The sequence below is a fragment of the Mya arenaria genome, chromosome 10, assembly GCF_026914265.1.
Source record: "Mya arenaria isolate MELC-2E11 chromosome 10, ASM2691426v1".
NCBI lineage: Eukaryota > Metazoa > Mollusca > Bivalvia > Myida > Myidae > Mya > Mya arenaria.
The window spans coordinates 39,038,169-39,062,475 of NC_069131.1; the positions used below are offsets into that span (position 1 = coordinate 39,038,169).

At 34.5% G+C, this 24,307-nt stretch overlaps 1 protein-coding gene across 3 annotated transcripts in view; it reads left to right on the forward strand.

The window, feature by feature from the left end:
* Positions 1–21,104, forward strand: part of LOC128205498 (cAMP-dependent protein kinase inhibitor alpha-like) — a 38,734-nt gene extending 17,630 nt beyond the window's left edge. For 2 of the 3 annotated variants that reach the window (XM_052907194.1, XM_052907193.1), the window contains exons 3-4: positions 13,536–13,722; positions 17,465–21,104. In XM_052907194.1, the coding sequence (XP_052763154.1) occupies positions 13,536–13,722; positions 17,465–17,526 (249 nt within the window). In that variant the 3' untranslated portion in view covers positions 17,527–21,104. Of the gene's footprint in view, positions 1–10,164; positions 10,338–13,535; positions 13,723–17,464 lie in introns of those variants that run through there. The other variant, XM_052907195.1, reaches the window with a different exon arrangement.
* Positions 21,105–24,307: the final 3,203 nt, after the last annotated feature.

Genomic DNA, 24,307 nt, shown 5'->3' on the forward strand with positions numbered 1-24,307 from the left:
AAATAACAAAAACGAATTGTACCAATTCCTCTGCGTTCATTTTTGTAAACAATGCAAAATAAGATCAGGGAATTGCGTTTTCCGGGTTAAATAACGATATGCGCCAACGTGGGACTTGCAGCCTCGTTTTGGGATTGATGTTTACGAGATATATTTATAGAAAATGACCTCATGACTAAACGTCGCTTTTGCCTTAGGAATTGTACAACAATACAGGACATATATCCTTAAACGTTATACCATACAGTTAATTTTTGTACGCAAGAGTGTATATTGAAAACATGGAAACAGTTTAAAGCACATAACTAGCACATGTCCTTCATATCATCAAGGCGATTTGAGCAATATCGCCAAGCTTGATTAGCAGTGAAGACAAAACATTAGTATAAAGGCCGATCTTTTAAACCCTTAATTGGCATGGTCATTTTAAATGTACCCAAAATAATTGGAATGTGTTTTATTTCACTTGTCTAACAGCCAGTAAATACAAAATTATGGGGACTGTTTATAGTTCCCGGCGATATATCCGATATGACGCGTGTATAGTGTCATCAAGTTCACACCTATTAGGGGTCCATCGTTGTAAAAACAAGACGAAGATGACAGTTGTAGGCAAAAAGTTTATTAATTTATTAATTCAACAAAAACACCGAATATTCGAATACCTATTTTGACATTCGAATACCAAACGTTCGATCGAATATTCGAATATTCAAATATTCGTTTGCATCCCTAGTTATAATACCATATAAGGAAACATTCTTATGGGAGCCACAATATGACAGTGGGAGGTGTTTTTTCTGCATTGATAAAACCTAAGGGGGGTGTTGGGCCTTCTTGTCAAATGATGAGGTGGGTTTTGTCCACCTTAACACAAATGAGAAGAAGGTGTTTTATCAAGGGGATGGGGGGTGGTGGAAGGGGGTGTTGTCCTACACTCAATTCTTATATCTGAGTGTTGTCACTATTTTTAACACATCTATTCTTCTATCTTGGCTAATCATAAGAAATAGGCTTGCATATCAACGCAAACTGTGATAGCTATCAACTGGACAAAGAGTCTTAAAGTGTTTGGAAGGAAACCATAATCCTAGCTCTTTGATGGCAAGATTAAAAAATGTCTCAAAACATTTACCAACTCAGCCACCCAGACAGTATTTATATACCCAATTGTTTTCTCAGTCCAGTGGTCAGTTCACCTTGGACATTTCTTCAATAAAGTTACAAAATCTTATTAGGGTACTTGTCATCGTTATCAACAGGTATGTTTTTGTTTTACTCTTGTTTCTGATGTTATTTTCTTTAAAATAAAAGTGTAACTTTTTAGGAATCTTATTAATGGTTTTACTTAAAAAGTTAAAAGCCAGATATAAAATTTAAAGTTCTTATAAAATAAAGTAAATTATTGAATATTAGCATTTTCATTGTTTAACACAATATAGGAATAAATTATGAATGTTTTGTTGGTTCAATATTATTGCAAGTGGCCTTTTAAAGCTGCTCTTTCCAAAACAAAAAAAATAAAAAAGGTGTCAAAACGGTCAATCTGTGAGAGTGCAGCTTTAAAAAGGCTTACTAATGTTTTCTAAAATGCATAGATACAAGCATAAAAATATTCTTAAAAGCCACGAAATTACATGTTCGCTTTGAGTGCAGATTTTCTGGGGTTCAATACCTGTCAATGCAAACCAAAAGACGTTTAATTTATATGGTAACAATAGCTCTTGAAAGGGTAGTACTGGGAATTTGTGTACTCAGTACTAGTTTAACCTGGGAAAAAATTGATCCTGTGTATCGGTGATTAACACCAAGCATGTTAAAGAGGTCTCTTCACAAAGAGCTAGGGTAATGCACCTGGATCTCTTGTATCTCACTCTGTTTCTTCAAGTCTTGTCATATCTGGATTGATTGGGAAATTGAAATCACTGCTATACCATGTTACTTTCGGCATTTAAACACAATTTATGTTATGATGGCATCACAGCGTGGTCAAGCCATAATGCAGCTAATATGCGTGGGCAGACCTTGATAAACTCAAATTAATAAAGAAACCTAAAGGTCATGAGAAACAAATCATCAGAAATAGGTCTTCATAGTTTTAAAGGAAAAATGTTTTAAGACTTTTTTATCGATTGAAAAAATACTTGCTTGCATAAAGTTCACATTAATTTTATTAATATGACAGAAAGCATTTGTTATTTCTTATCAAATGCTTGATTATTATGGCCTTTTTGTTTCTGGGAATGACTTTATGTCATGCAAACAACAAACGAAAGTGTTTGATGAACACTTAACACACATGATAGACAATTGCCATGAAACTTAATTGATCAGGACAGTGTCTGTTTGAAGAGACCATAAAACATTCTCTGAGACCATGAAATATTCATGAGTTTCAAAACTGTTAAATTGTTAATGGATAGAAACATGTAGCACTTAGAAATTTATTTCTCTAGACTTGAAAACTGATATGACATCAAACTGATGTCTTGTTTCTTGGGTAGCTACCAGAACTGATGTTCTGTTTGACATGACAAAAACAAACCCTCTGTTTGGACTCAAACCTACGGCCACCTGGATTTCAGGCAGACATTTTGCAGCAATGAAGACGGGTACTTTGGATTCACATCTATTGCCCCAGAAATCTCTCCCAGAAACACGCATTTTATTATAGGAATGTATTAGACCATTGGCAGACTCTCACCCTTAGAAACTGATATAACTTCATGCAGAAGTCTTGTGTCTTAGGTACTAGCCAGTACTGGCAAAAGATCAATGTTTGTGCAAAGGCTCAAACCCAGGACCAACTTGGATGGGAGGCAGACACCTTGACCTCTAATCTTTGAAAACTGATATAACTTAAGAACTGGTGTCCATTGTTGTCCGGTTAGCCCAGTGGTAAGCGCACTCGCTTTTCACCAAGGCGTCATGGGTTCGATTCCCGGCCTGGGCGCATGTGAGCTTGGTTTTGTGGTCACCAAACCGGACAAGTGGGTTTTCTCCGGTACTCCGGATTCCCACACACCACACAAGACCACACTCTCGCATAAAATCGTGCCAACGAGAGTGATTAATATAATGTTGTAATAACTTATTTCACAATGTTGTAAAATAGATAAGTTTAAACTAACTGGTATCCATCTTGAGAGAACAAGTCATGTCTTAGAGATCATTGTGGTATATAGCTCAAACTCATGAAATTTTGGTTGTGCAATAGACACCTTTACATCTCTCAGACAGTTCTTAATTTAACTTTCTTTTTGTGCAAGTAGAGATAAATGTTTGGAGACATAACATGAGATAGTTTGAGATAAAAAACAAAAAATGATAATTTTATATTGTGGCAGATCCTCAGTGGGGTACAATTTAGAAGAAATTTATAAACTCGAGCAATACTAAAAAACTGTTGAAATAGCAAAATTTGATAGCTTTACAAGTATTTTCTAGATAACAAGATTTGTTTGTTATCAATTTAGAAGTGTTTTTCTAAGTTATCATCAAATTATTCTTGAGATGTCGGAACAAAACAAGATCGTTTATACCTTGATTTGAGAGAGAAATATGAGATAGAGTTAGTAGGTGAGAATGGTGGGGGGGGGGGGGGGGGGAGAGGATATAGATAGAATCTAACTTATCTTTAAATGGCAGTGACTTTGCTTAAACTTGTAAAAATGTGAGTGATATTTTTGATACGATTTGTATTGCTTCATTTTATATAGGGTAACGGAAAGATGTTAAAATATGATACCAGTAGCTCTCTTGGCAAGTTTACAACATTGAAAGGGTAATTCTGGGAAATGGTGTACTGGTTCAACCCAGGATAAATTGATCCTGTGTATCAGTATTTTACACAAAGAATGTGGTCAGTACTGGGAAATTGTGTACTCTGCACTGGTTCAGCCCAGGAAAAATTGATCCCGTGTATCAGTATTTTACACAAAGAATGTGGTCAGTACTGGGAAATTGTGTACTCTGCACTGGTTCAGCCCAGGAAAAATTGATCCCGTGTATCAGTATTTTACACCAAGCATGTGGTCAATTCTGGGAAATGGTTTACTCTGCACTGGTTCAACCTAGATAAATTGATCCTGTGTATCAGTAATTTACACCATGTGGTTAGTACTGGGAAATGGTTTACTCTGTACTGGTTTAACCTAGGATAAATTGATCCTGTGTATCAGTACTTTACACCAAGCATGTGGTCAGTACTGGGAAATGGTTTACTCTGTACTGGTTTAACCCAGGATAAATTGATCCTGTGTATCAGTACTTTACACCAAGCATGTGGTCAGTACTGGGAAATGGTTTACTCTGTACTGGTTCAGCCCAGGATAAATTGATCCCGTGTATCAGTATTTTACACAAAGAATGTGGTCAGTACTGGGAAATTGTGTACTCTGCAGTGGTTCAACCCAGGAAAAATTGATCCCGTGTATCAGTATTTTACACAAAGAATGTGGTCAGTACTGGGAAATTGTGTACTCTGCACTGGTTCAGCCCAGGAAAAATTGATACTGTGTATCAGTAATTTACACCTTAAAAGTAATGGCATGTTTAAGAACCTTTTTAGATCAGGTCTCTTTGCAAAGAGCTAGGGTATCGCACCCAGATTTCTTGTATGTCACTCGGTTGTTTTCAAGTCTTCTAATAACTGGATTTGACTGGGAATTGCAGTCACTTCTATCTAACATCACTTGTGGTAATTAAACACAATTTAAATATGATAGCCTCAAGCCATTATCCAATGCAGCTAAAAGATGCGGGCAGAGCTTGATAAACTTTTTTTTTTTTCCTGGTGTTGATTTTGAGAAGACTAGAGATTATGTGGTGCGGCTCGAACCAACGCCATCTTGGGTGACGACATCTTGGGTGACGACATCTTGGGTGACGACATCTTGGGTGACGACATCTTGGGTGTGCGGCAGACACCTTTACAACTCTCAGACAGCCCTAACTTTCTTTTTGTGCTATTAAGTAGTCTATTTGAGATAAAAACAAAAAATGATGATTTTATATTGGGGCAGATTCCCAGTGGGGTACAATTTAGAAGAGATTTATATACTCAAGCAATACTAGAAAACTGTTGAAATAGCAAAATTTGATAGCTTTACAAGCATTTTCTAGATAACAAGATTTGTTTGTTATCAATTCAGAAGTGTTTTTTCTCAGCTTTCATCAAATTATTCTTGAGATGTCTGCAGAAAACAAGATTGTTACCCCTTGATTTGAGGAGAAAGAGAAATATGTCATAGCGTTAGTAGGGGAGAATGATGGGGGAGATATAGATACAATTAAACTCATATTTTAAAGGGGCTAGACACCAGATGATACAATTACAAGAAAAAAAGAAAATTGTCAAAAACCTACATAAAATTGATATTGTTGTCTAGTATTTTGATAATGTAAAATAATGTATTATCAGCCTCATACAAACTTGTATTGACAGTTCTATGCTTGTATTGTTAAAATAATGTATTTGCCAATTTTTGGACCATCTGGCGCCTAGTCCCTTTAATTACAGTGACTAACTAATGGTAAATAGGTGGGTAATACATTTGATAAATTTTGTATTGCTACATTTAATATATAGGGTACTCTAAATGTTACAATTGCTAATGTACACTCATTTTCCTATCAATGGGATTGCCAGATTGATTCTTAAAGGGACTTAGACACCAGCTGGTCCAAAATTGAGAAATTCACTATTTCCTTAAAACAAGCCTAGCCTTTTAATACCCATTTAAAGTATGAGACCGTTTATACATAATTTTACAAAGGAATATTTTGAATTGGAAAAGTAGACAAAAATTGCGAAAGAAACATCTGTCGTTAGCGATGTGATACATCATTTACGAAGATTCAATGCGTTGTACACATATATAAGTTTTATGTAAGTTTTTGACAATTTTACAATTTTTCTTGCAATGGTTTCATCTGGTGTCTAGTCCCTTTAACAAATCATTTAGAAAGCCATTGAAGTGAACAACTACCAAATTTACATATTTCATTTAGTGTTTTAGCCAGAAATTAAAAAGGGCAGGATTGGTCCAAAAGGGACAGTGTGGGCCCAAAAGGGACAGGGTTCTACCTCGAGGGCAGAAAGTATTTGCAGTTGAATATGCGGTGTAAAATTGTAAAATTACTATCTAATATACATATTATATGCACATTTTTTTTTGGCATTCTACACCAGGTCTTTAAACTCTTAGCTTCATGTACTGTATGGTTCTAATGTTCCTTTTGTTTATATCCATTAAAGCTGCACTCTCACAGATTTACCATTTTTACAACTTCTTTATTTTTTATCTTAGAAAGGGCAGTTTTTTATGTAAATATCTGCAAACCAATGATATAAGATTGCTGACAAAAAATCACATCATAGATTTTTATATTTCCGTTCGAAAATTAAGGTTTTATGGCTTAACTGTTACTAACGGTTTAAGAAAAATGCATAAAACATCAATTTTTGAACTTAAATATAAAAATCTACAATCTTACTTTTTTGTCAGCAGTCTTATATCACTGGTTTACATGGATTTTCGCAAAAATAATGAAAAATTGGCTCGTTCCGAGACAAAAAATAAAAAAGTTGTCAAAATGTTCAATCTGTGAGAGTGCAGCTTTAAAGCTGCACACTTACAGATGTACCGTTTTGACAACTTTTTTTATTTTTTAATTGTCTTGAAAGGAATCAATCTTTGCGTTAATATCTGGAAACAGGTGAAAATTAAGATTGGTAACAAAATATCAGATTGCAGTTTTCAATATTTACTTTTGAAAATTGAAGTTTTGTTGCTAAAGTGTTTAACTGAACGATTTAAGAAAAATGAGTTTTTCTGCATTAACAATTTTTGATATATAAATATTAAAAACTACGATCTGATTCCTCTATGAGAGTGCAGTTTTTATATTATTTTGATTGTTTTGTCAAATGTCACCCAGATAATATCTTAATAGCTTACAACGTAGTTGATAATTTGTTTAAGTAACCAACAAAGATGAAGTAGGTGACAATGTTGTGATTTCCCTTGTGGCATTTCAGTGCATTCACAGTGAATACAAACAGATTTATCCTGACAATGACATCAATAAATATTTTCTTGTGAGCATAAATGTTATATAATGAAGCTAAGCTCCTGTTTAAGAGGAGACATCAGTTTTCAGAGGCGGCTGTTTGAAAACATTATTTCTTGTTTGTTTTGTAATATACTTTTAATTTGGCAGCTTGGCTTATGCCAAATTCATGTTCATCTATAAGTAAAGCAAAAAATATACATAATAATTTTTACAAACATTTTTATTCAAATTCTGCATTGCAACATAATATACCTGGAAAGGCTTATAAGCTAAATGTGCAGCATAAATACCAGTTATTAATGCCTGAACTGCTAAGAGTCTAGAAAATCAGCAATTCACAGGCAAAAATGACATCAATGTGGTTATAATTTAATGCACCAAATTTATAATCTCAAGTGTTTCTTTTCTCAGCAAATAATGGATGCCTGTCGAAATCAAGAGTCTACTTCCAACAGGAAGAAAGTCCTTGCTTCAAAGGAATGTGCTTGGCAAATGTTTCTCTTTACAATAGATGGTGTTGGGTTTTTCATGGGGGATGAATCTTTAATCTATACAATCTGTGTTTTATCTATGTACATTGAAAATAAATGATTTTGTATCATACTTTAAAATTTAAATATAGGTCGTCTGTCTGACCGTCACCCTAGAGGTTATGGGTTCCAGCCCCACTATGGGGACTTTCTCATGGCCCCCTTAAAAAGGGTGTCAGTATACTCATTGTTTATTTACCAAAGATTGAAATTTCTGAAGAATCAATTCAAATCTCACCTTTGGAACAGAAAGAGGGAGTTTATACATAACTCACCCTTACACTAGGGACAGAAAGAGGGAGTGTATACATAACTCACCCTTACACTAGGAACAGAAAGAGGGAGTGTATACATAACTCACCCTTACACTAGGAACAGAAAGAGGGAGTGTATACATAACTCACCCTTACACTAGGGACAGAAAGAGGAAGTGTATACATAACTCACCCTTACACTAGGAACAGAAAGAGGGAGTGTATACATAACTCACCCTTACACTAGGGACAGAAAGAGGAAGTGTATACATAACTCACCCTTACACTAGGAACAGAAAGAGGGAGTTTATACATAACTCACCCTTACACTAGGGACAGAAAGAGGAAGTGTATACATAACTCACCCTTACACTAGGAACAGAAAGAGGGAGTGTATACATAACTCACCCTTACACTAGGGACAGAAAGAGGGAGTTTATACATAACTCACCCTTACACTAGGAACAGAAAGAGGGTTTGTATACATAACTCACCCTTACACTAGGGACAGTAAGAGGGAGTGTATACATAACTCACCCTTACACTAGGAACAGAAAGAGGGAGTGTATACATAACTCACCCTTACACTAGGAACAGAAAGAGGGAGTGTATACATAACTCACCCTTACACTAGGGACAGAAAGAGGGAGTGTATACATAACTCACCCTTACACTAGGAACAGAAAGAGGGAGTGTATACATAACTCACCCTTACACTAGGAACAGAAAGAGGGTTTGTATACATAACTCACCCTTACACTAGGAACAGAAAGAGGGTTTGTATACATAACTCACCCTTAAACTAGGGACAGAAAGAGGGAGTGTATACATAACTCACCCTTACACTAGGAACAGAAAGAGGGTTTGTATACATAACCCACCCTTACACTAGGGACAAAAAGAGGGAGTGTATACATAACTCACCCTTACACTAGGAACAGTAAGAGGGTTTGGATACATAACTCACCCTTACACTAGGGACAGAAAGAAGGAGTGTATACATAACTCACCCTTACACTAGGGACAGAAAGAGGGAGTGTATACATTATCATCCATCTGGTCCAATTCGTCATTGAGTCTGGAGGAGGTCATGGGAAATAATCGATCAATGTTGTTTGCAAGCTTGTCTAGAGTATGAAACACAATAGAAAAAAACATAATGCCCTACCTGATGCCCTCGATATCTACCCAGTAGGTATACTTATGTATGGTTAATTATAAGCTGCCTTATTCACACAATCTTTTAAGGATGTACTATTAGGGAGGATTTGGCTAATTTCAGTCCACAATGGTACATTTGAGTGTACTGGTAATTTCAGCATAATCTTTGCTGACATGATTTTAACATGAAAAGGTCTCTCGCATCTGCTAGTGATAATTATCTCATTGATTAAGATACTTTTTTTGCACGAGGAATGCTGGTGATGTACATGCTATTGTCTTGGTAACACAGTGGTTGGCGCACTTGCTTCCCAACAAGGGGTGATAATTCTCGGTGTGGGGGCATGAGAGTTTTGTTTGTGTACACCCGCCTAGACAAGTGGGTTTCCTCCCGGTACTCTGGTTTCCCCCACAACACAAGACCACACTCTCGGATAAAATCGTGCCATTTAGATTGAAAAATATAATATTGTAATAAGTTTTTTCACAAATTTCTTAAAAAGTATTATTAAATAATTAAGTTTAAACTAAATATGTGCTATTTATTATTATTATTATTATTATAAATTATTATTAAAATTCATTATTATCTACAATCCATGCTTTATAAATTCATGAAACTGTTATGTCTTTTCAATAAATAATTATCCTGTCATGTTTTATAATTACACATAATTATAATTATAATTATTGTGACAGAATAACAAAAAGAAAATTAATTAGTAGTTCACTAAATAATTATTTATGACAGAATGGTTTGTTCACGAAATTGCCATTCTCTTAATAACTGAATAATTAGTGGATAATTATTAAAAGCAGGTATTTAGTTCATTTCATACAAATTTCTTGAAGCCTATTATTGGTATAATTTTAATTCAATTATGAATTGATATTATTTATCATCAACCAATTATTAAGTAAAAAAATGCAACTGCAGTTCAGGTTTAATAAAAAGTACTATTAAATGTCAAGCAAGTTTATTAATGACGCAATTTGAATCATTATTTACGTGTCATACAAATGGTTGTGGTAAATAAACCAAAGAGCCTTGATCTGGGATTTGTATTTGATCAATGTGTATAACGTAGATCCGCTATCTTGACGTCAGAGCCAAGGTTTTTATCATATGATGGTTCTGTATTGTGCTTTAAGTAGGGCTGTAAAAAATGGTTTAATTGTTAATCATTGATTTTTGTCTTTTCATTTTTCTTTCAAAACAAGAATTAAATTTTACAGTTGTGGAATAAGAAATAAAATCTTATAGCTTTATCACAAATTTAAGCAACATTTAACGACAGAATGATAAATGATTCAGGTCAGTATTAGTGACCAATTAATTTTTTAGTGGTCAACATTTTATTTTGTCCAATATGAAGGCAACTAGTAATTAAGTTTTCCAAATCATTTTATTTCAGTTAATCAGCAGTCAGCGGTTATTGGTTTTAATGAGGATAGATATGAAAAGTGGCTTGCCCATTTAGTATATAAATTGTAGACAAAATAAATTGTAGACCACTAACTTTTTTAAAGATTGTTAGTTACATCCACTGGTTCCAGATTTTCATATTTTTTGGCATTGTAATTTTTTAGTTTGGAATTATAAGATTTTTTGATTTTTAAAAAAATAATTTGAGTTTGAAAATCAAGTTTTGTAAGTACATTATATAGTCACCAACAACCTTTAACCATTACACAGTGCATATACTGCATAGGTTGGTTTGTATGCTAATAACTAATTAGTGGGAGTGATTATAAGCGCCTTCAGAGACAAGAAGGATTGGTGTGGATTTTATTATTGTATGACATTCATTCAACAAATGGTATTATGAAGGTTTAAACTGGAGAAGGAACCATTTACCTTTTGGAATTCATTCAGAAGATTTTGGGATTTAATTCGGACCAAAAGTGCTTAAGAGTATATCTTTTGATAAAAAGGTAAAAATTCAAAATTTATTTTATTGAGTTTAATTAAGGATTAAATAGTAAATGAGTTCAGTATTGAATTAAGCATAAGAACTGAAGTGTATGAATTATGGATTTGATATTTTATGCTTCATGGAGATGTTAAAATTGTTTTTGATTTATAAAGTTTTGGTACGTATTGTTGTTGTTTTATGATGTCATAAAGATAGTTATTAGTGTTTATATGCCAATAAAAATTAATTGCTTGATTTTTAATCATTTTTTTTTTAAATGGGGGTGACATTTTATTTTTTTTACTTTTTATTATGACTGTTTCACCGTTAAATATGTGTTTATGCTCTTACTTATTGCATAAGAGATTATATACATTTGTCTCCATACGAACCATGAATACTTTTATAACAATTCTCCTTTTTTACATGTGAATGTTATACATCGACAACATAGGTATGAATAAACACTGTGCCCAGACATTACTCGACCGATTGGCAAATACAGACCCGATTCAGCATTTTTATTTGAGTCAATATGAATAAAATTTAAGGGGTGGTGCAAAAAAAAAGAGGGGGCGGGCTTGGGTGAAAATCAAGGAAATTAATTTATAGTCGTTTAACAGGACACCCGATAACCCAAAATCCATTCAGCAGATTTAAAGACAACCGAAATTTCCATTTAGTATGAAAACAGTTTTACTGCCAATTTTCCTTTTAGTCGTTAATTGGTTTGATTAAGTGAGTTATTTAGAAGCTGAGGCTTTCCATGGGCATTAGCTTATATAAACACATTTGTGGGGCATTTCGCACTAAACATTAAGAAAGTTAGAATTTATTTATGTTCTTCTCAATGACTAGTTGCCATTATGCCCAGCCTGCTGACTAAATTATTTAGGAGAGAAAAAAAGACAAAAAAAACCATCTAACTATTACTTAGTAAATGGTTAAAGGTTGTTAAGGTATGTACAAAATTATTAAGTACATACTAATAACCTTTAAGTTCTTAAGTGGTCTACATGTTATTGCGTGAAGTACCTACTAAATGGGCCAGCCACTGTTGATATATACCACTTCACCTGATTTAAATCTTAAACATTTAACTGCTGGTTTACTGAAATAAATGTATTGGAAAACTTGAGAAATATTGCCTTCTCATTGGACAAAATATAATGTTGACCACAAAGAGGGGTTATGGAACACTATGTGTATGCATGCTCACTTGTATATGTATTTAAACAAACATTTAAAATCACAGTTTAAAAGTCTCTTGTGAAATTTCACTTAAAACGGTTTGTGTTGACTGGCTGATAGACACTCGCATCAATCAATTTCCTCGTGTTGAAATATACATGTCAAGCTAAACTTGTACAGTGTACATATACCAGCATGGCGTAGTGCACATAAGGTCGCTCACACATGCACAATCCCACATTTCAAGGGACTAGTCACCAGATGATAAAACTGCAAGAAAAAACCCGAAAATTGTCAAAAAATAACAAATTGATATTGTTGTGTAAAATGCATTGAATCTTAATTACTGATGTATACACCATCTCTTACGACAAATGAATCTTTGGAAGTTTTTGCATATCTTTTTAATTTGAAAATTTACTGGGTCTGTCTACCACATAAATCCCAGTTAATTTAAAAATAGTGTCGGTATAATTGTGTTTATGTAATAATCATGTGACTTTCACATGCTAAATATAAACACTATAAACTGGGAAATCATTATGCGCTATTCTAAAACAGGTGATCTCAGATGAATTAGTGATAAAATATTCTTTTAATCAAGTAAAGTGATGTATTATCGGCCTCATACCAGCTTGTGTTGACAATTCTAGCCTTGTTTCGAGGAAATACTGTATTTGCTGATTATGGAACCATCTGGTGTCTAGTCCCTTTAAAGTTGTGGTTTGCAACTAATCTATTATTTATAAGGTCATTTGTAGGTCATTTGTAATAATTGCTTGTACCAGTGTGTATCATTATTGACACCTTAATTGACATCATTATTGATAAAATAATGTCTCCTTTTGTTCTTGACTTGGTTTTATGTAATGTATTGCATTTTTATTTGTTATAAACAGAATGTTATTTGTCCTAGTTATTTATATTTGTGTCAGATATTAATGTGTTTAATTGTTCTTTTGTGTGGCCATCTGTACATAAATTATGATGTTTGTATTAGGCCAAATTTAAGACATGAACTTGCTGATATTGCCAATAAACTCAAACTGTTTGTTCTGACAAGTTTTTATGTTTTTGTCTTTGAATGAGCCATTTTTTGCGTAAATGTCATCAAACCAGTGATATAAGAAGGCTGACTACAGATTAGATCGCAGTTTTTCATGGTCGAAAATTGATGTTTTATGGCTAGAAGCTTTACAAACGCTTTGAGAAAATTGCAATTTTATTTATTTATTTTTCAAACAACTGAGATCTCATCTATTTTGAGTTATCTTATATGACTGAATTAAAGGCATTCATTAAAAAATCAGCCGATCATGAGACTATTTTTTTTTTTTATATTTCAGAACTGTCAATTTGTGAGAGTGCAGCTTTAAGATACTAAAGATAAGATCTGCCTTTTTCAGACTGGGAGCAAGGCTGAAGGTACACCACCACCGGGCACTGACATGGATCCAACCCAGTCATTGGAGGAGTTTATCGCATCGGGGCGTACCGGGCGACGAAACGCCATGCCTGACATACTCCACTCAAATCATGCAGGAGTTGGCACTGGGGGGCTTGCCGAGGATATGGAGAAACTGAACTGTTCAGGTGGGGACTTTAGGCGTGATTAAGTGTTGCTTAAATTGATAGGTTTCTAGCTGTTGCCAGGGTAAACCATGCTGCCGATAAGGTTTCTGTGCCAACGTGTGCCAGCTGCTGATATCACTTTGTAGTGCATTTTCTAATCATTTAAAGGGGTAGATCCATAAAAGCTGAAAATTTACAAAAAAATAACATATTAATTTCAGCATTTGGATGCTTTAATAAAAGAAAATACCAAAAATATTCCACACACTATATTCTTTTGCTATTATGATTGACAAACACTTGTTGAAAATTAGGTACATAACGGATGGTGGAAAATGTTTTTGTTTTTGTCATTTTGCCTTTTACCTTTGTTCTTCTAATATTCAACATCTGTAATTGTGTCCATACCTAGAATACCTTTTGGTCATGCTTTTTAACCAGGTTTTCAATGAAAAAGGGGAATTGTAAGGCAGGCGGGCGTGTTAAACATTAATTTCCGCTCAAAAACTTAAGCTTGCATTGATGGATAGTAGTGAAAGTTGGTGTGTAGGTAGCTTATGTGACGAGATAACTTGGAATGGCTTTGGAGGGGAGAGGGTCAAGGTCACTGTTACTAAAAATAGAGAAATGGTTTTGACCCAATAACCTAAGTAAAAATTGATGGATAGTGATGAAATTTTGTGTCTAGGTAGCTATTTAAAGAGCTTGTTGAATTATTTATTTGTGTAATATGTACCTTTTCTTGACAATGGCCGGATTGTTCAGAACTTTCAGAAGTTAACAACATGATAAACGACTTTGTTGTTAACTAACAAAAGGTGAACTATTTTGTAACATGCTAATATATTTAGATGAAACAATTGTACAGCTTTAAAACAGGTGTCTTCTTAGAAATACGGCAGATCAAAATGTGTCAATTTTAAATTGCAGAGCAATAAGGATTTAAAAGTTAACAATGATGATGTCCTTAACAAAGTTCTGAACAATCAGCCCAAAGTGAAATAAATTATCATGACATTCCTCAGAAAGAAATAACAGTTACTAAAGGGCAGTTCCTAGAGGGAGAATGCTAGTTGTCTAATCATCACATGTCCGTTAATACCATTTCTCGTCATATTATATCCTGATAAAATCCATGAAGTACTTTTAGAAGGTTAAATTTCCTCGGCTGTATGAAGCTGACACACTGTGTGGAATATTTGTGCAGAAGATGTCTGGAAAATAGTCCCTTAGGGTACAGGAATGTGAAGCTGTGGGTTCTGTTATTCAACACTGCACGTTTGCAGACGCTTTGCACACAAAACTGATCCATAGAGATTTCGGGGATTTAGTCAAACCATGATTTAATTATATTTTATTTTGCAAACCTCTGTTGCAATTAGTGTTACATTGCCTTGTAAAACTTGCAAATGTTCGACACAGATTTAAAGTTAACAATGATGACGTTAAGGTTTATGTTAAAAAATTCTGAACCATCAGCCCAATGTGTATTAAATTATCATGACGTTCCAATTTTCCTGGTAGGTTTATCTATAAATTATTCCATTTTTTTGTATCATTTTTTAAGCTTGACTGAATGTTTCCTTTTGCAGAAGATTAAAGTTGAAGATATTTATACGAAACTTGGTACACAAGTTACAACATTCAAGGTCAATAACTCTGGCTTTGGTAATTGTGGAGTGGTGTCCCTTGAACTACAACCAACATCAGTCAAGGGTTGGTTTTCACTCTTCAGCTGGTGATAAGTGGTGCAAAAAATGTCTTTCATTCCACTAACATCTCAATTTTTGTTTAGAGTAGGTAGGTTGCCATGATTTTTTTGAAAGCCGAAATTCTGTATCAAATTTACTTATATGAGGGTATATCAATAATGTAAAACGTTTTTAAAATATAAAATGGTCAAATTTTAACATTTTCACTCACAAAAATGTAGGGTCGGGAGGAAAAAATAGGGTCTTTTGGGTTAGTAAAAATTAACTTTTTGTACCCCTAAGCACAAGAACAGCTAAGAAATCTTTCATGCCTAAGTATCAAATCTTAAAGTAATTAGTATTACATTATGAGGCATAAACAACCTTGAAAAAAAAAACATGACATCATGTGACAAGTTTGCATGTCCATCAAATTCTTTAAGAAATGTGAGAACTTTTGCCCTGGAGATAATAAATCTCACAAGAAATGATGATCAATAAATGAAGAGGGTTTACTCAGTCTGAAGAGCACCCTAAGGCTCTGTCTGCAACTTGTCATTTTCTGTCTGGGGGCCATTTCAATAAAGGATTTTAGTCCATATATCAATAATTATAAATCTGTATAAATGTCACAAACAACAAATCATTCATATATTTATTTCCTCAACTTAGCATTCATTTTTTATACTGGCTCAATTTCAGTTCACACAAATATGTAGCAAAATAACAAAAATATGATACTATGATAATTCCAATCTACGACATCACGGACCTATAAACCATGGATTGGCAACTGCCCGATATCGGTGAAACGATAAGAAATAATAATTTACCCACAATCCTTAGCGCGCACTTGGCAAATATCGGAAAATTTCACAGAATCTCCGATCGGTGATTAACGGCGATCTTCGGTGATTTCCGCCAGCTCTGCTGATAATTATTTTTAACACCGATCGACATGTCACATGTAATATGTTTGTAGAGTGTCGTTATTGCATTTTCTCTAATGATCGAAGGATTAATCAGGACCTAATATATTCCTGATTAAATCCATATTTAGTTTTAATTAATCTTTTCGTACATCACGGACCTATAAACCAGGTTTATAGGTCCGTGCCTACATGTATATATTCGGCCGATGTGGACATCTCGAAAACGACCACACGGTAAGATCTCGGAATGAAATCGCATTGCACGCGTGAGTTTGAGCTTATCGCATTAACACAGATGAGAGTTGCCAATCCATGGTTTATAGGTCCGTGACGACATTGACCAAAAATCTTTATTGAAACGGTCCCCAGGAAAAAAATGGCACTATGAGACACTTTTGCAGTCTTTTTATGTTTGATTTATATTATTTGGTCTGATGTGATATTCACTGCTGCTTTTGGACCTTTGGACTTCATAGATATAATACAAATGAAATAATCATGGACACAATATACCAAAAAAAATTGTGTACCGGAGAGTTCCCACGTACCCTGTGACATCATTCCCCTGTGAGCTACATTCTGACCTTTTATCTGGTAAGAACAATGAATGGCATTTTTAGGAAAACAATCACCCAAACAACATGAAAATTAACAAGGGCTAGTGAAACATTGCAAGCGCTGCTAAGAAAGCGTTTGTATTTATCTAGATCATCAAATTTTGATCGTGCTAAACAAACACATGTTTTATGCACCAGTCAATTGTTACCACGGCCGCCCCCAGAGCCGGGGGTATACCGGGGATAGCTGGAAAATGGGCCGTGTTTTTATCTTCCAGGTGGCTCCGCAGTGCCAGGTGAATGCGGTGGTTTTGTCTTCGCACCAAAAATAGCGGGGAATGGGCCTTACCAAGGGTCCCTAGGGTGCGGGGGCATTTGGTGGGGATTTTACCAGCAGTTTGTTCCCGCAGGGCTTGGCTGGATTGAAAGTCAAAGTCCCCGCTATTACCCGGACCTGGAGGGGCCATGTTTACAAAACTGACTGGTGCATTAAAAGCATTGTGTCCTGTTTAGATTAGGTCCCTCTTAAACCATTAGTTGTGATTTGTTACCGAGATTTTATTATTTTATTTCTTTATTTCAGATGCAGGGCAGGGAGGAAGCACTCAAAATTCTCAACAAGTTCAACCTGGGCAGAGCTCCTAGCAGTACATCATCTTCTATAAATAGCAACTTATCATGTCATTGTGATAGTCATGTGACTTTTAAGAACAGCTGCCATTGGCTACAGTGTGCCCATGTGACAGCAAGCAATACTTTGTTCTGATTGGATGGTTTCAAGTGTGTGTTTGCAGTGAGTGGAAAACTTCAAAACTGCAGCATTATTTGGGAAGTTTGACTACCGAACAGTATTGAATGATATTCAAGTGCAAACTTGAAGTATTGGATTTGTTGCTACAATGTTATGTGGTTGTGACAGTGATATTTTATCATACCAGGTCTCATTAAAAATGTTTGTTTTCAGTTTCCCTTCCCACAATTTTTTGGAAAGGGTAGATAGGGATTTTTTTGCTGTAGAATGCACATATTGGCTTCTAAGGCACCTCTGTAGAAAAAAAACAGAAAATGTTTTTCACACTGCAGGATAATTTATTTTTTTTAATCTCGACAATTTCACTGATTTGGTTGGTGACTGCAAACAAACATTTTTTGAAGGTTGGCCTCACATTGTCGTTGGAAGATGTCTGAGTATGCATTATTTTAGCAAACTCATTGCTGGCACCTTGATATCACCAGATTATGGGTTAAATGAGGATTGGTTTGAAAAGCTTGCTTTGGATTGGCTGTTTCAAGTAGTTCCAGATTCTCATTGGTTGCTTGATGAATAGAACTGTGTTTGGATTGGCTTAAAATTGACCAATGAGTGATGGGAATAATTTGGAATCTCAGAATTAGTAAATTTGATACAGTTTAGAATCTCATTTTATCGTAGCAATAAATTGTGATTATGACCGTGTTTTTTATCAGATTAAAAACTGTTAAATCTTTGAAAGGCTAAATGTAGATTTTTGATTCAGTGACATCCATGTACATGTAGCTTCCGAGTCTTTACACTAATATGATGTATTTTTTAAGCTTTGTTCCATAGTACTCAGGGGCTATATTTTTAAAGCATCTAAGTGAATATTTTCAACTTTAATGGTGAACATTTTGGTAATTTTTGACAATGATGTTTTAAAATAACCTTTAAATTTCATCTAAAATATTCAGACCATTTCAATGCTAATTCAAAAATATTGGTGTACAAACATTTTTAGATTTCTTCAAATCCTATATAGATAAAAGGAAATTTTCCACTTAATTTAAAATTGTCACTAAGATGCTTATGGATACTGCCTTTGACCTATATTCTGTGAAATATTTATTTTGCGTTGAAATTTATGCCATGAAGGAATTTTTGTTGATTATCTTGTCTTAAGGACTGTCTTTAATTTGCAGAATTTGTGGTTTTGTGATAAATATTGCTTTGCAATAACATTCTGCATTTGCTTGAGGTAGAAATTCAGATTTACACATAAAAACAGTTTATGTTTTAAGATTGAACATTTTACAGAAACTAGTCATAACAGATATCAAATTCTGTGGTTTAAATGATGAAGCTGAGGTAATATCCCTGGGGGGAAATAACAGGGCATTATAACTTTTTTTGAGACAGTGGATAATGTGAAAGGATATTAACTAAAGATTGCCATTTGCCAATATAAAGATTTTTTTATTTAATATCTTCATGAAATTTATGAAAAATATTTTGTATGAATTGCTTGTTTAGTAAATGTGAACATTAAAATAGTGTCTGAAATCCACTGAGAATATTTTTTTGGATTAATTCAAACATATCTCAATTATCTTTATGAAAATTATATCCATGACTGATTTTGACCAAAGAAAAACAGGTCTTACACATTTTCGACACTCTAGAAAACAGTTTAAACTTATTTATTTACAATGGTTGGATTGTGAAATAAGTTATTACACCATTATATTTATCCCTCATTGGCACGATGTTACACGAGAGTGTGATCTTGTGTTGTAAGGGAAACCAGAGGAAACCCACTTGTCTGGCCGGGTGACCACTAAACCAAACTCACACTAGAAAATGAAGATATTTTCAAACTTGAAATGAGATTTTTAAACTACGCATTTTTGTTTTTTGTGATAAATTTTCGCTACATAATACATCACAAGTTTTCATCATAAGTCATTCAAAGAGATGCATTTATTATTTATGGGTTTCGTCTAAGGTCCTATTGATTTTACAGTTATTTTGCAGTTCATTTGTTTTAATAGCTGAGATTACATATAGATGATGCTTACAGATAATTTTTCTCAGATTTTAATCGGCATGTGGCCGAATGTATGCCAGTAATATAAAAGCAAAGTAAGTCTGTTAAAAATTGTCCTTCTTTAAATCTTATATGGGATATTTCAGACAATTTGTGATTTGCAGATTTTTATGATGTCACGGCTTTATTAATGTATCATACTTGGAAACGTTCCCGGTAATATTAGCCTTTTCATTGTTTTTAACAAATACACAAGTTTTATTTTATTATTTATTTACAATTTCCATGTCTATCCTAAACAGGTACTATCTCAAGTTTGTTAATGTGTCATACCTTGAAAGTACCGAGAATATAAATCTTTTCATTGTTTTTAATAATACAGTCAAAACTCCTTATGTCAAAATTATTGGGACCTTTAAAAAAAACTGAAAAAAGTTTGATATTGTACGAAAAAACAAAACATGTCAAACTAAACCCAAAATAGTTGAAAAAAGCTTGACATAACTGGAATATTGAGATAACAGAGGTAAACAAAGTGAGTTTTGACTGTAGTTTTTATTTTATTTATTTTTTACGATTTCCTTGTCTATCCTTAATAGTAACTATCTCAAGTTTGTTAAGGGATGAAAATGAAAAAAAAAAAATCCCCTGAATTGTTAAACAAAGAAATGCTGTTGACTTCACTGTTTATGTGCATTTCATAAACAGTCATATACACCTGCTGGTAAATGTATGATTATATTGTCGCTATTTCAAACATATGAACTCGCACAAACTGTTTACGACATCATGGTATTTTGTGCTCAGACATTATTTTTGATACAGAAGGAAAACTAATCAACGAAAATATCATACCATCGCTTTTATTATCCCCTGCAGAAGATCATGATGTGATATTTATTAATGGCAATTACTTTGTGTGTTTTTTTTAACATTTACGACTAAAATTAGTTTGAATATGCAAGTAAAGTTTTAATTTTATTTGTGACTTGATTGATTTTGTTATTATAATGCTTATTCATAATAGATACAATCATGTACATTAAGTATTCTTCAAAAAACATTTCAGGTGCCGATTTATGAACAAACTATATGTAGCAATTTACTGCTTTATTTTGTATCATAGCTTGTTATATTTCTTTGTTGTTTAAATTTCAACCTTTTTTTTTACCACAGGGACTTTAAAAAAATTGTTTTTAAACATTTTGTGGTTTAACTGATGTATGATTGGTAATTGTCTTCAATGGAAAAATTGAATGATTTTTTTTGTCTCTTAATTTTTTAAATTTTATAAAAATTCTACTTTAAAAGTCACATGGTTTTAGATTTAACAAATTGTGAGTTGCATCGTTTATGAGTTCATCTGACTGTTGGTCATAACCATTGCCTCTAAAGAACTTGACTGAAACTTAATTTGTTCAAATAAATTTGTAAAAATTATGGCTTTTTATTTTAAAACGCTGAAATGAACATGTGTTAATTATGCCTCCAAAGGGCAGCATATAGTAATCACACTGTCTGTCTGTCTGTCTGTTTTGGCCTCTTCAGAAGAACACTATGACACAGGAACCTCATTTTTTTGTAGGCAGGTTGGTAATGACGAGTATATATTGAGGTCAATGATTCAAAGGTCAAGGTTGTACTGGTGACTTCAAACTGAAAATCTGTTTCTGGTCAATAAAAAACGCTATGACCCAGGGTCCTCAAATTTGGTAGGCAGGTTGGTTATGATCAGCAGAGAAACCCTATTGATTTTGAAGTAAGTGGTCAAAGGTCAAAGTCAGGATGACCTGCTGAAAATCTGGTTCCATTTAATAACTGAAGAGCACTTCGGTCAAGAGACCTCAAACCTGGTAGGCAGGTTAACGGTAATGACCAGCAGGACAAGCTCATTGATTTTGAGGTTATTTAATGGGAAGGTCTGGATTGTGGTGACCATGAGCTAAAAATCTGTTTACGATCAATAACTGAAGAATGCTTAAGCCTAGAGGTGAGTTGACATACTCTCCATCTTGCAGTAATTTATCATTTCCATGTACAAACAGGCCCAAATATGAGGGAATGTCTGTCGGGTCTTTCGGGGGCATTTCTCACATTCCTGTGACAGCTCTTGTTTCTCCTATTTTACAAATATAAAAACTCCTTTGCACTTCCTTCAATGATTGCATATTACTTCAAATGCATTCATATTCGGATAAAGGCAAAATATTCAAAATACTTCTGAAAATACAAAAAAGAAACTTGATTGGTCAAATTACAATTTATTGCTGAAAAAAAGTAAGCAATTGACATCATTGACGCTGCAGCTGTTCAAACAGCCAAATTTTTACCTCATTATACATTGGCTTGGAAATGTTAAATTCAGCGTTGAAGTAGAATTATCGCAAAATAGTTAAACCGAAATGGGTCTGTAATTGTTAATTTTTAGCTCCACTGGCCGAAGGCCATGGAGCTTATGTCGTCACAGATTGTCCGTCGTGAGTGCGTGCGTGCGTGCGTGCGTAAACTTTTACTTTAAACGACATCTCCTCTGAAACTGATAAGCGGATTTTGACAAAACTTCACAGGAATGTTCCTTTGGTGGTCCTTTACCAAAATTGCTCAAATGGTTCCGGTCCATTGCACAATATGGCCGCCAGAGCTAAAAATAGCAAAATCTTTAAACGACATCTCCTCTGAAACGGTTCGGCAGATTTTGATGAAACTTGACAGTAATGTTCCTTGGGTGGTCCTTTATTAAAATTGCTCAAATGGTTCTGGTCCATTGCACAATATGGCCGCCACAGCTAAAAATAGCAAAATCTTTAAACGACATCTCCTCTGAAACGGATAGGCAGATTTTGATGAAACTTGACAGAATTGTTCCTTGGGTGGTCCTTAACCAAAATTGCTCAAATGGTTCCGGTCCGCTGCACAACATGGCTGCCAGGGCAAAAAAAAAGAAAAACCTTTAAAGAACATCTTCTCAGAAACCGATGATCAGATTTTGATGAAACTTAACAGAAATGTTCCTTGGATGGTCCTTTACCAAAATTGCTCAAATGGTTCCGGTCCATTGCACAATATGGCCGCCAGAGCTAAAAATAGCAAAATCTTTAAACAACATCTCCTCTGAAACGGTTCGGCAGATTTTGATGAAACTTGACAGTAATGTTCCTTGGGTGGTCCTTTATTAAAATTGTTCAAATGGTTCTGGTCCATTGCACAATATGGCCGCCACAGCTAAAAATAGCAAAATCTTTAAACGACATCTCCTCTGAAACGGATAGGCAGATTTTGATGAAACTTGACAGAATTGTTCCTTGGGTGGTCCTTAACCAAAATTGCTCAAATGGTTCCGGTCCGCTGCACAACATGGCTGCCAGGGCAAAAAAATAGAAAAACCTTTAAAGAACATCTTCTCAGAAACCGATGATCAGATTTTGATGAAACTTAACAGAAATGTTCCTTGGATGGTCCTTTACCAAAATTGCTCAAATGGTTCCGGTCCATTGCACAATATGGCCGCCAGAGCTAAAAATAGCAAAATCTTTAAACGACATCTCTGAAACGGTTCGGCAGATTTTGATGAAACTTGACAGTAATGTTCCTTGGGTGGTCCTTTATTAAAATTGCTCAAATGGTTCTGGTCCATTGCACAATATGGCCGCCACAGCTAAAAATAGCAAAATCTTTAAACGACATCTCCTCTGAAACGGATAGGCAGATTTTGATGAAACTTGACAGAATTGTTCCTTGGGTGGTCCTTAACCAAAATTGCTCAAATGGTTTCGGTCCGCTGCACAACATGGCTGCCAGGGCAAAAAAATAGAAAAACCTTTAAAGAACATCTTCTCAGAAACCGATGATCAGATTTTGATGAAACTTAACAGAAATGTTCCTTGGATGGTCATTAACCAAAATTTGTTAAATGGTTCCAGTCCACTGCACACCATGGCTGCCAGAGCTAAAAAATAAAAAAAACTTTATACGACTTGTCGTCGAAACCGATGACCTTTTTTCGATAAAACTTGACAGAAATGTTTGTTTGGTGCTCCTTTACTCAAATTGCCCAAATCATTTCGGTCAACTGCACAACATGGCAGCCAGAGCTATTAAAGTAAATTTTTTTTTTAAATAACTTCTCCTCAAAAATTGATGATTGTATTTCTATGAAACTTGACGAAAATGTTCGTTAGGTGGTCTTTGCTTGAACCTTTTGGCCAGTGGAGCACAGGCACTGATGTGCCTCTTGTTAAATTATGCATTGAAGGCATTACATCAAATATGTTATTCAATTTATAGGTGCTACTTTGAATGAAACATGCACAGCCATGCTATTTTAAGTCCAAGGAAATTTCTAAAGACATATACGGTAATGATGATATCTCCAATTATGTGAAAACTCTTAAAGGAATTATTTTAGTTTAAGGAATGTTTGGCATGTTAATCCCCAGCTGTGCATCTCCTGTTTATTATCCCCCGCCTTGAAAAGGCGAGGGGATATAGTAATGGTAGACGCGATTCTGTGCGTGCGTGTGTGTGTCCATCCGTCCCACATTCATTTCTTTGCATTTCCCCTTACATTTCTCATGCGATTTCTACCAAACTTTCACAGATTGATGATCATAAAGTGAAGCAGCGCATATTGTCGGGCTTTCTCG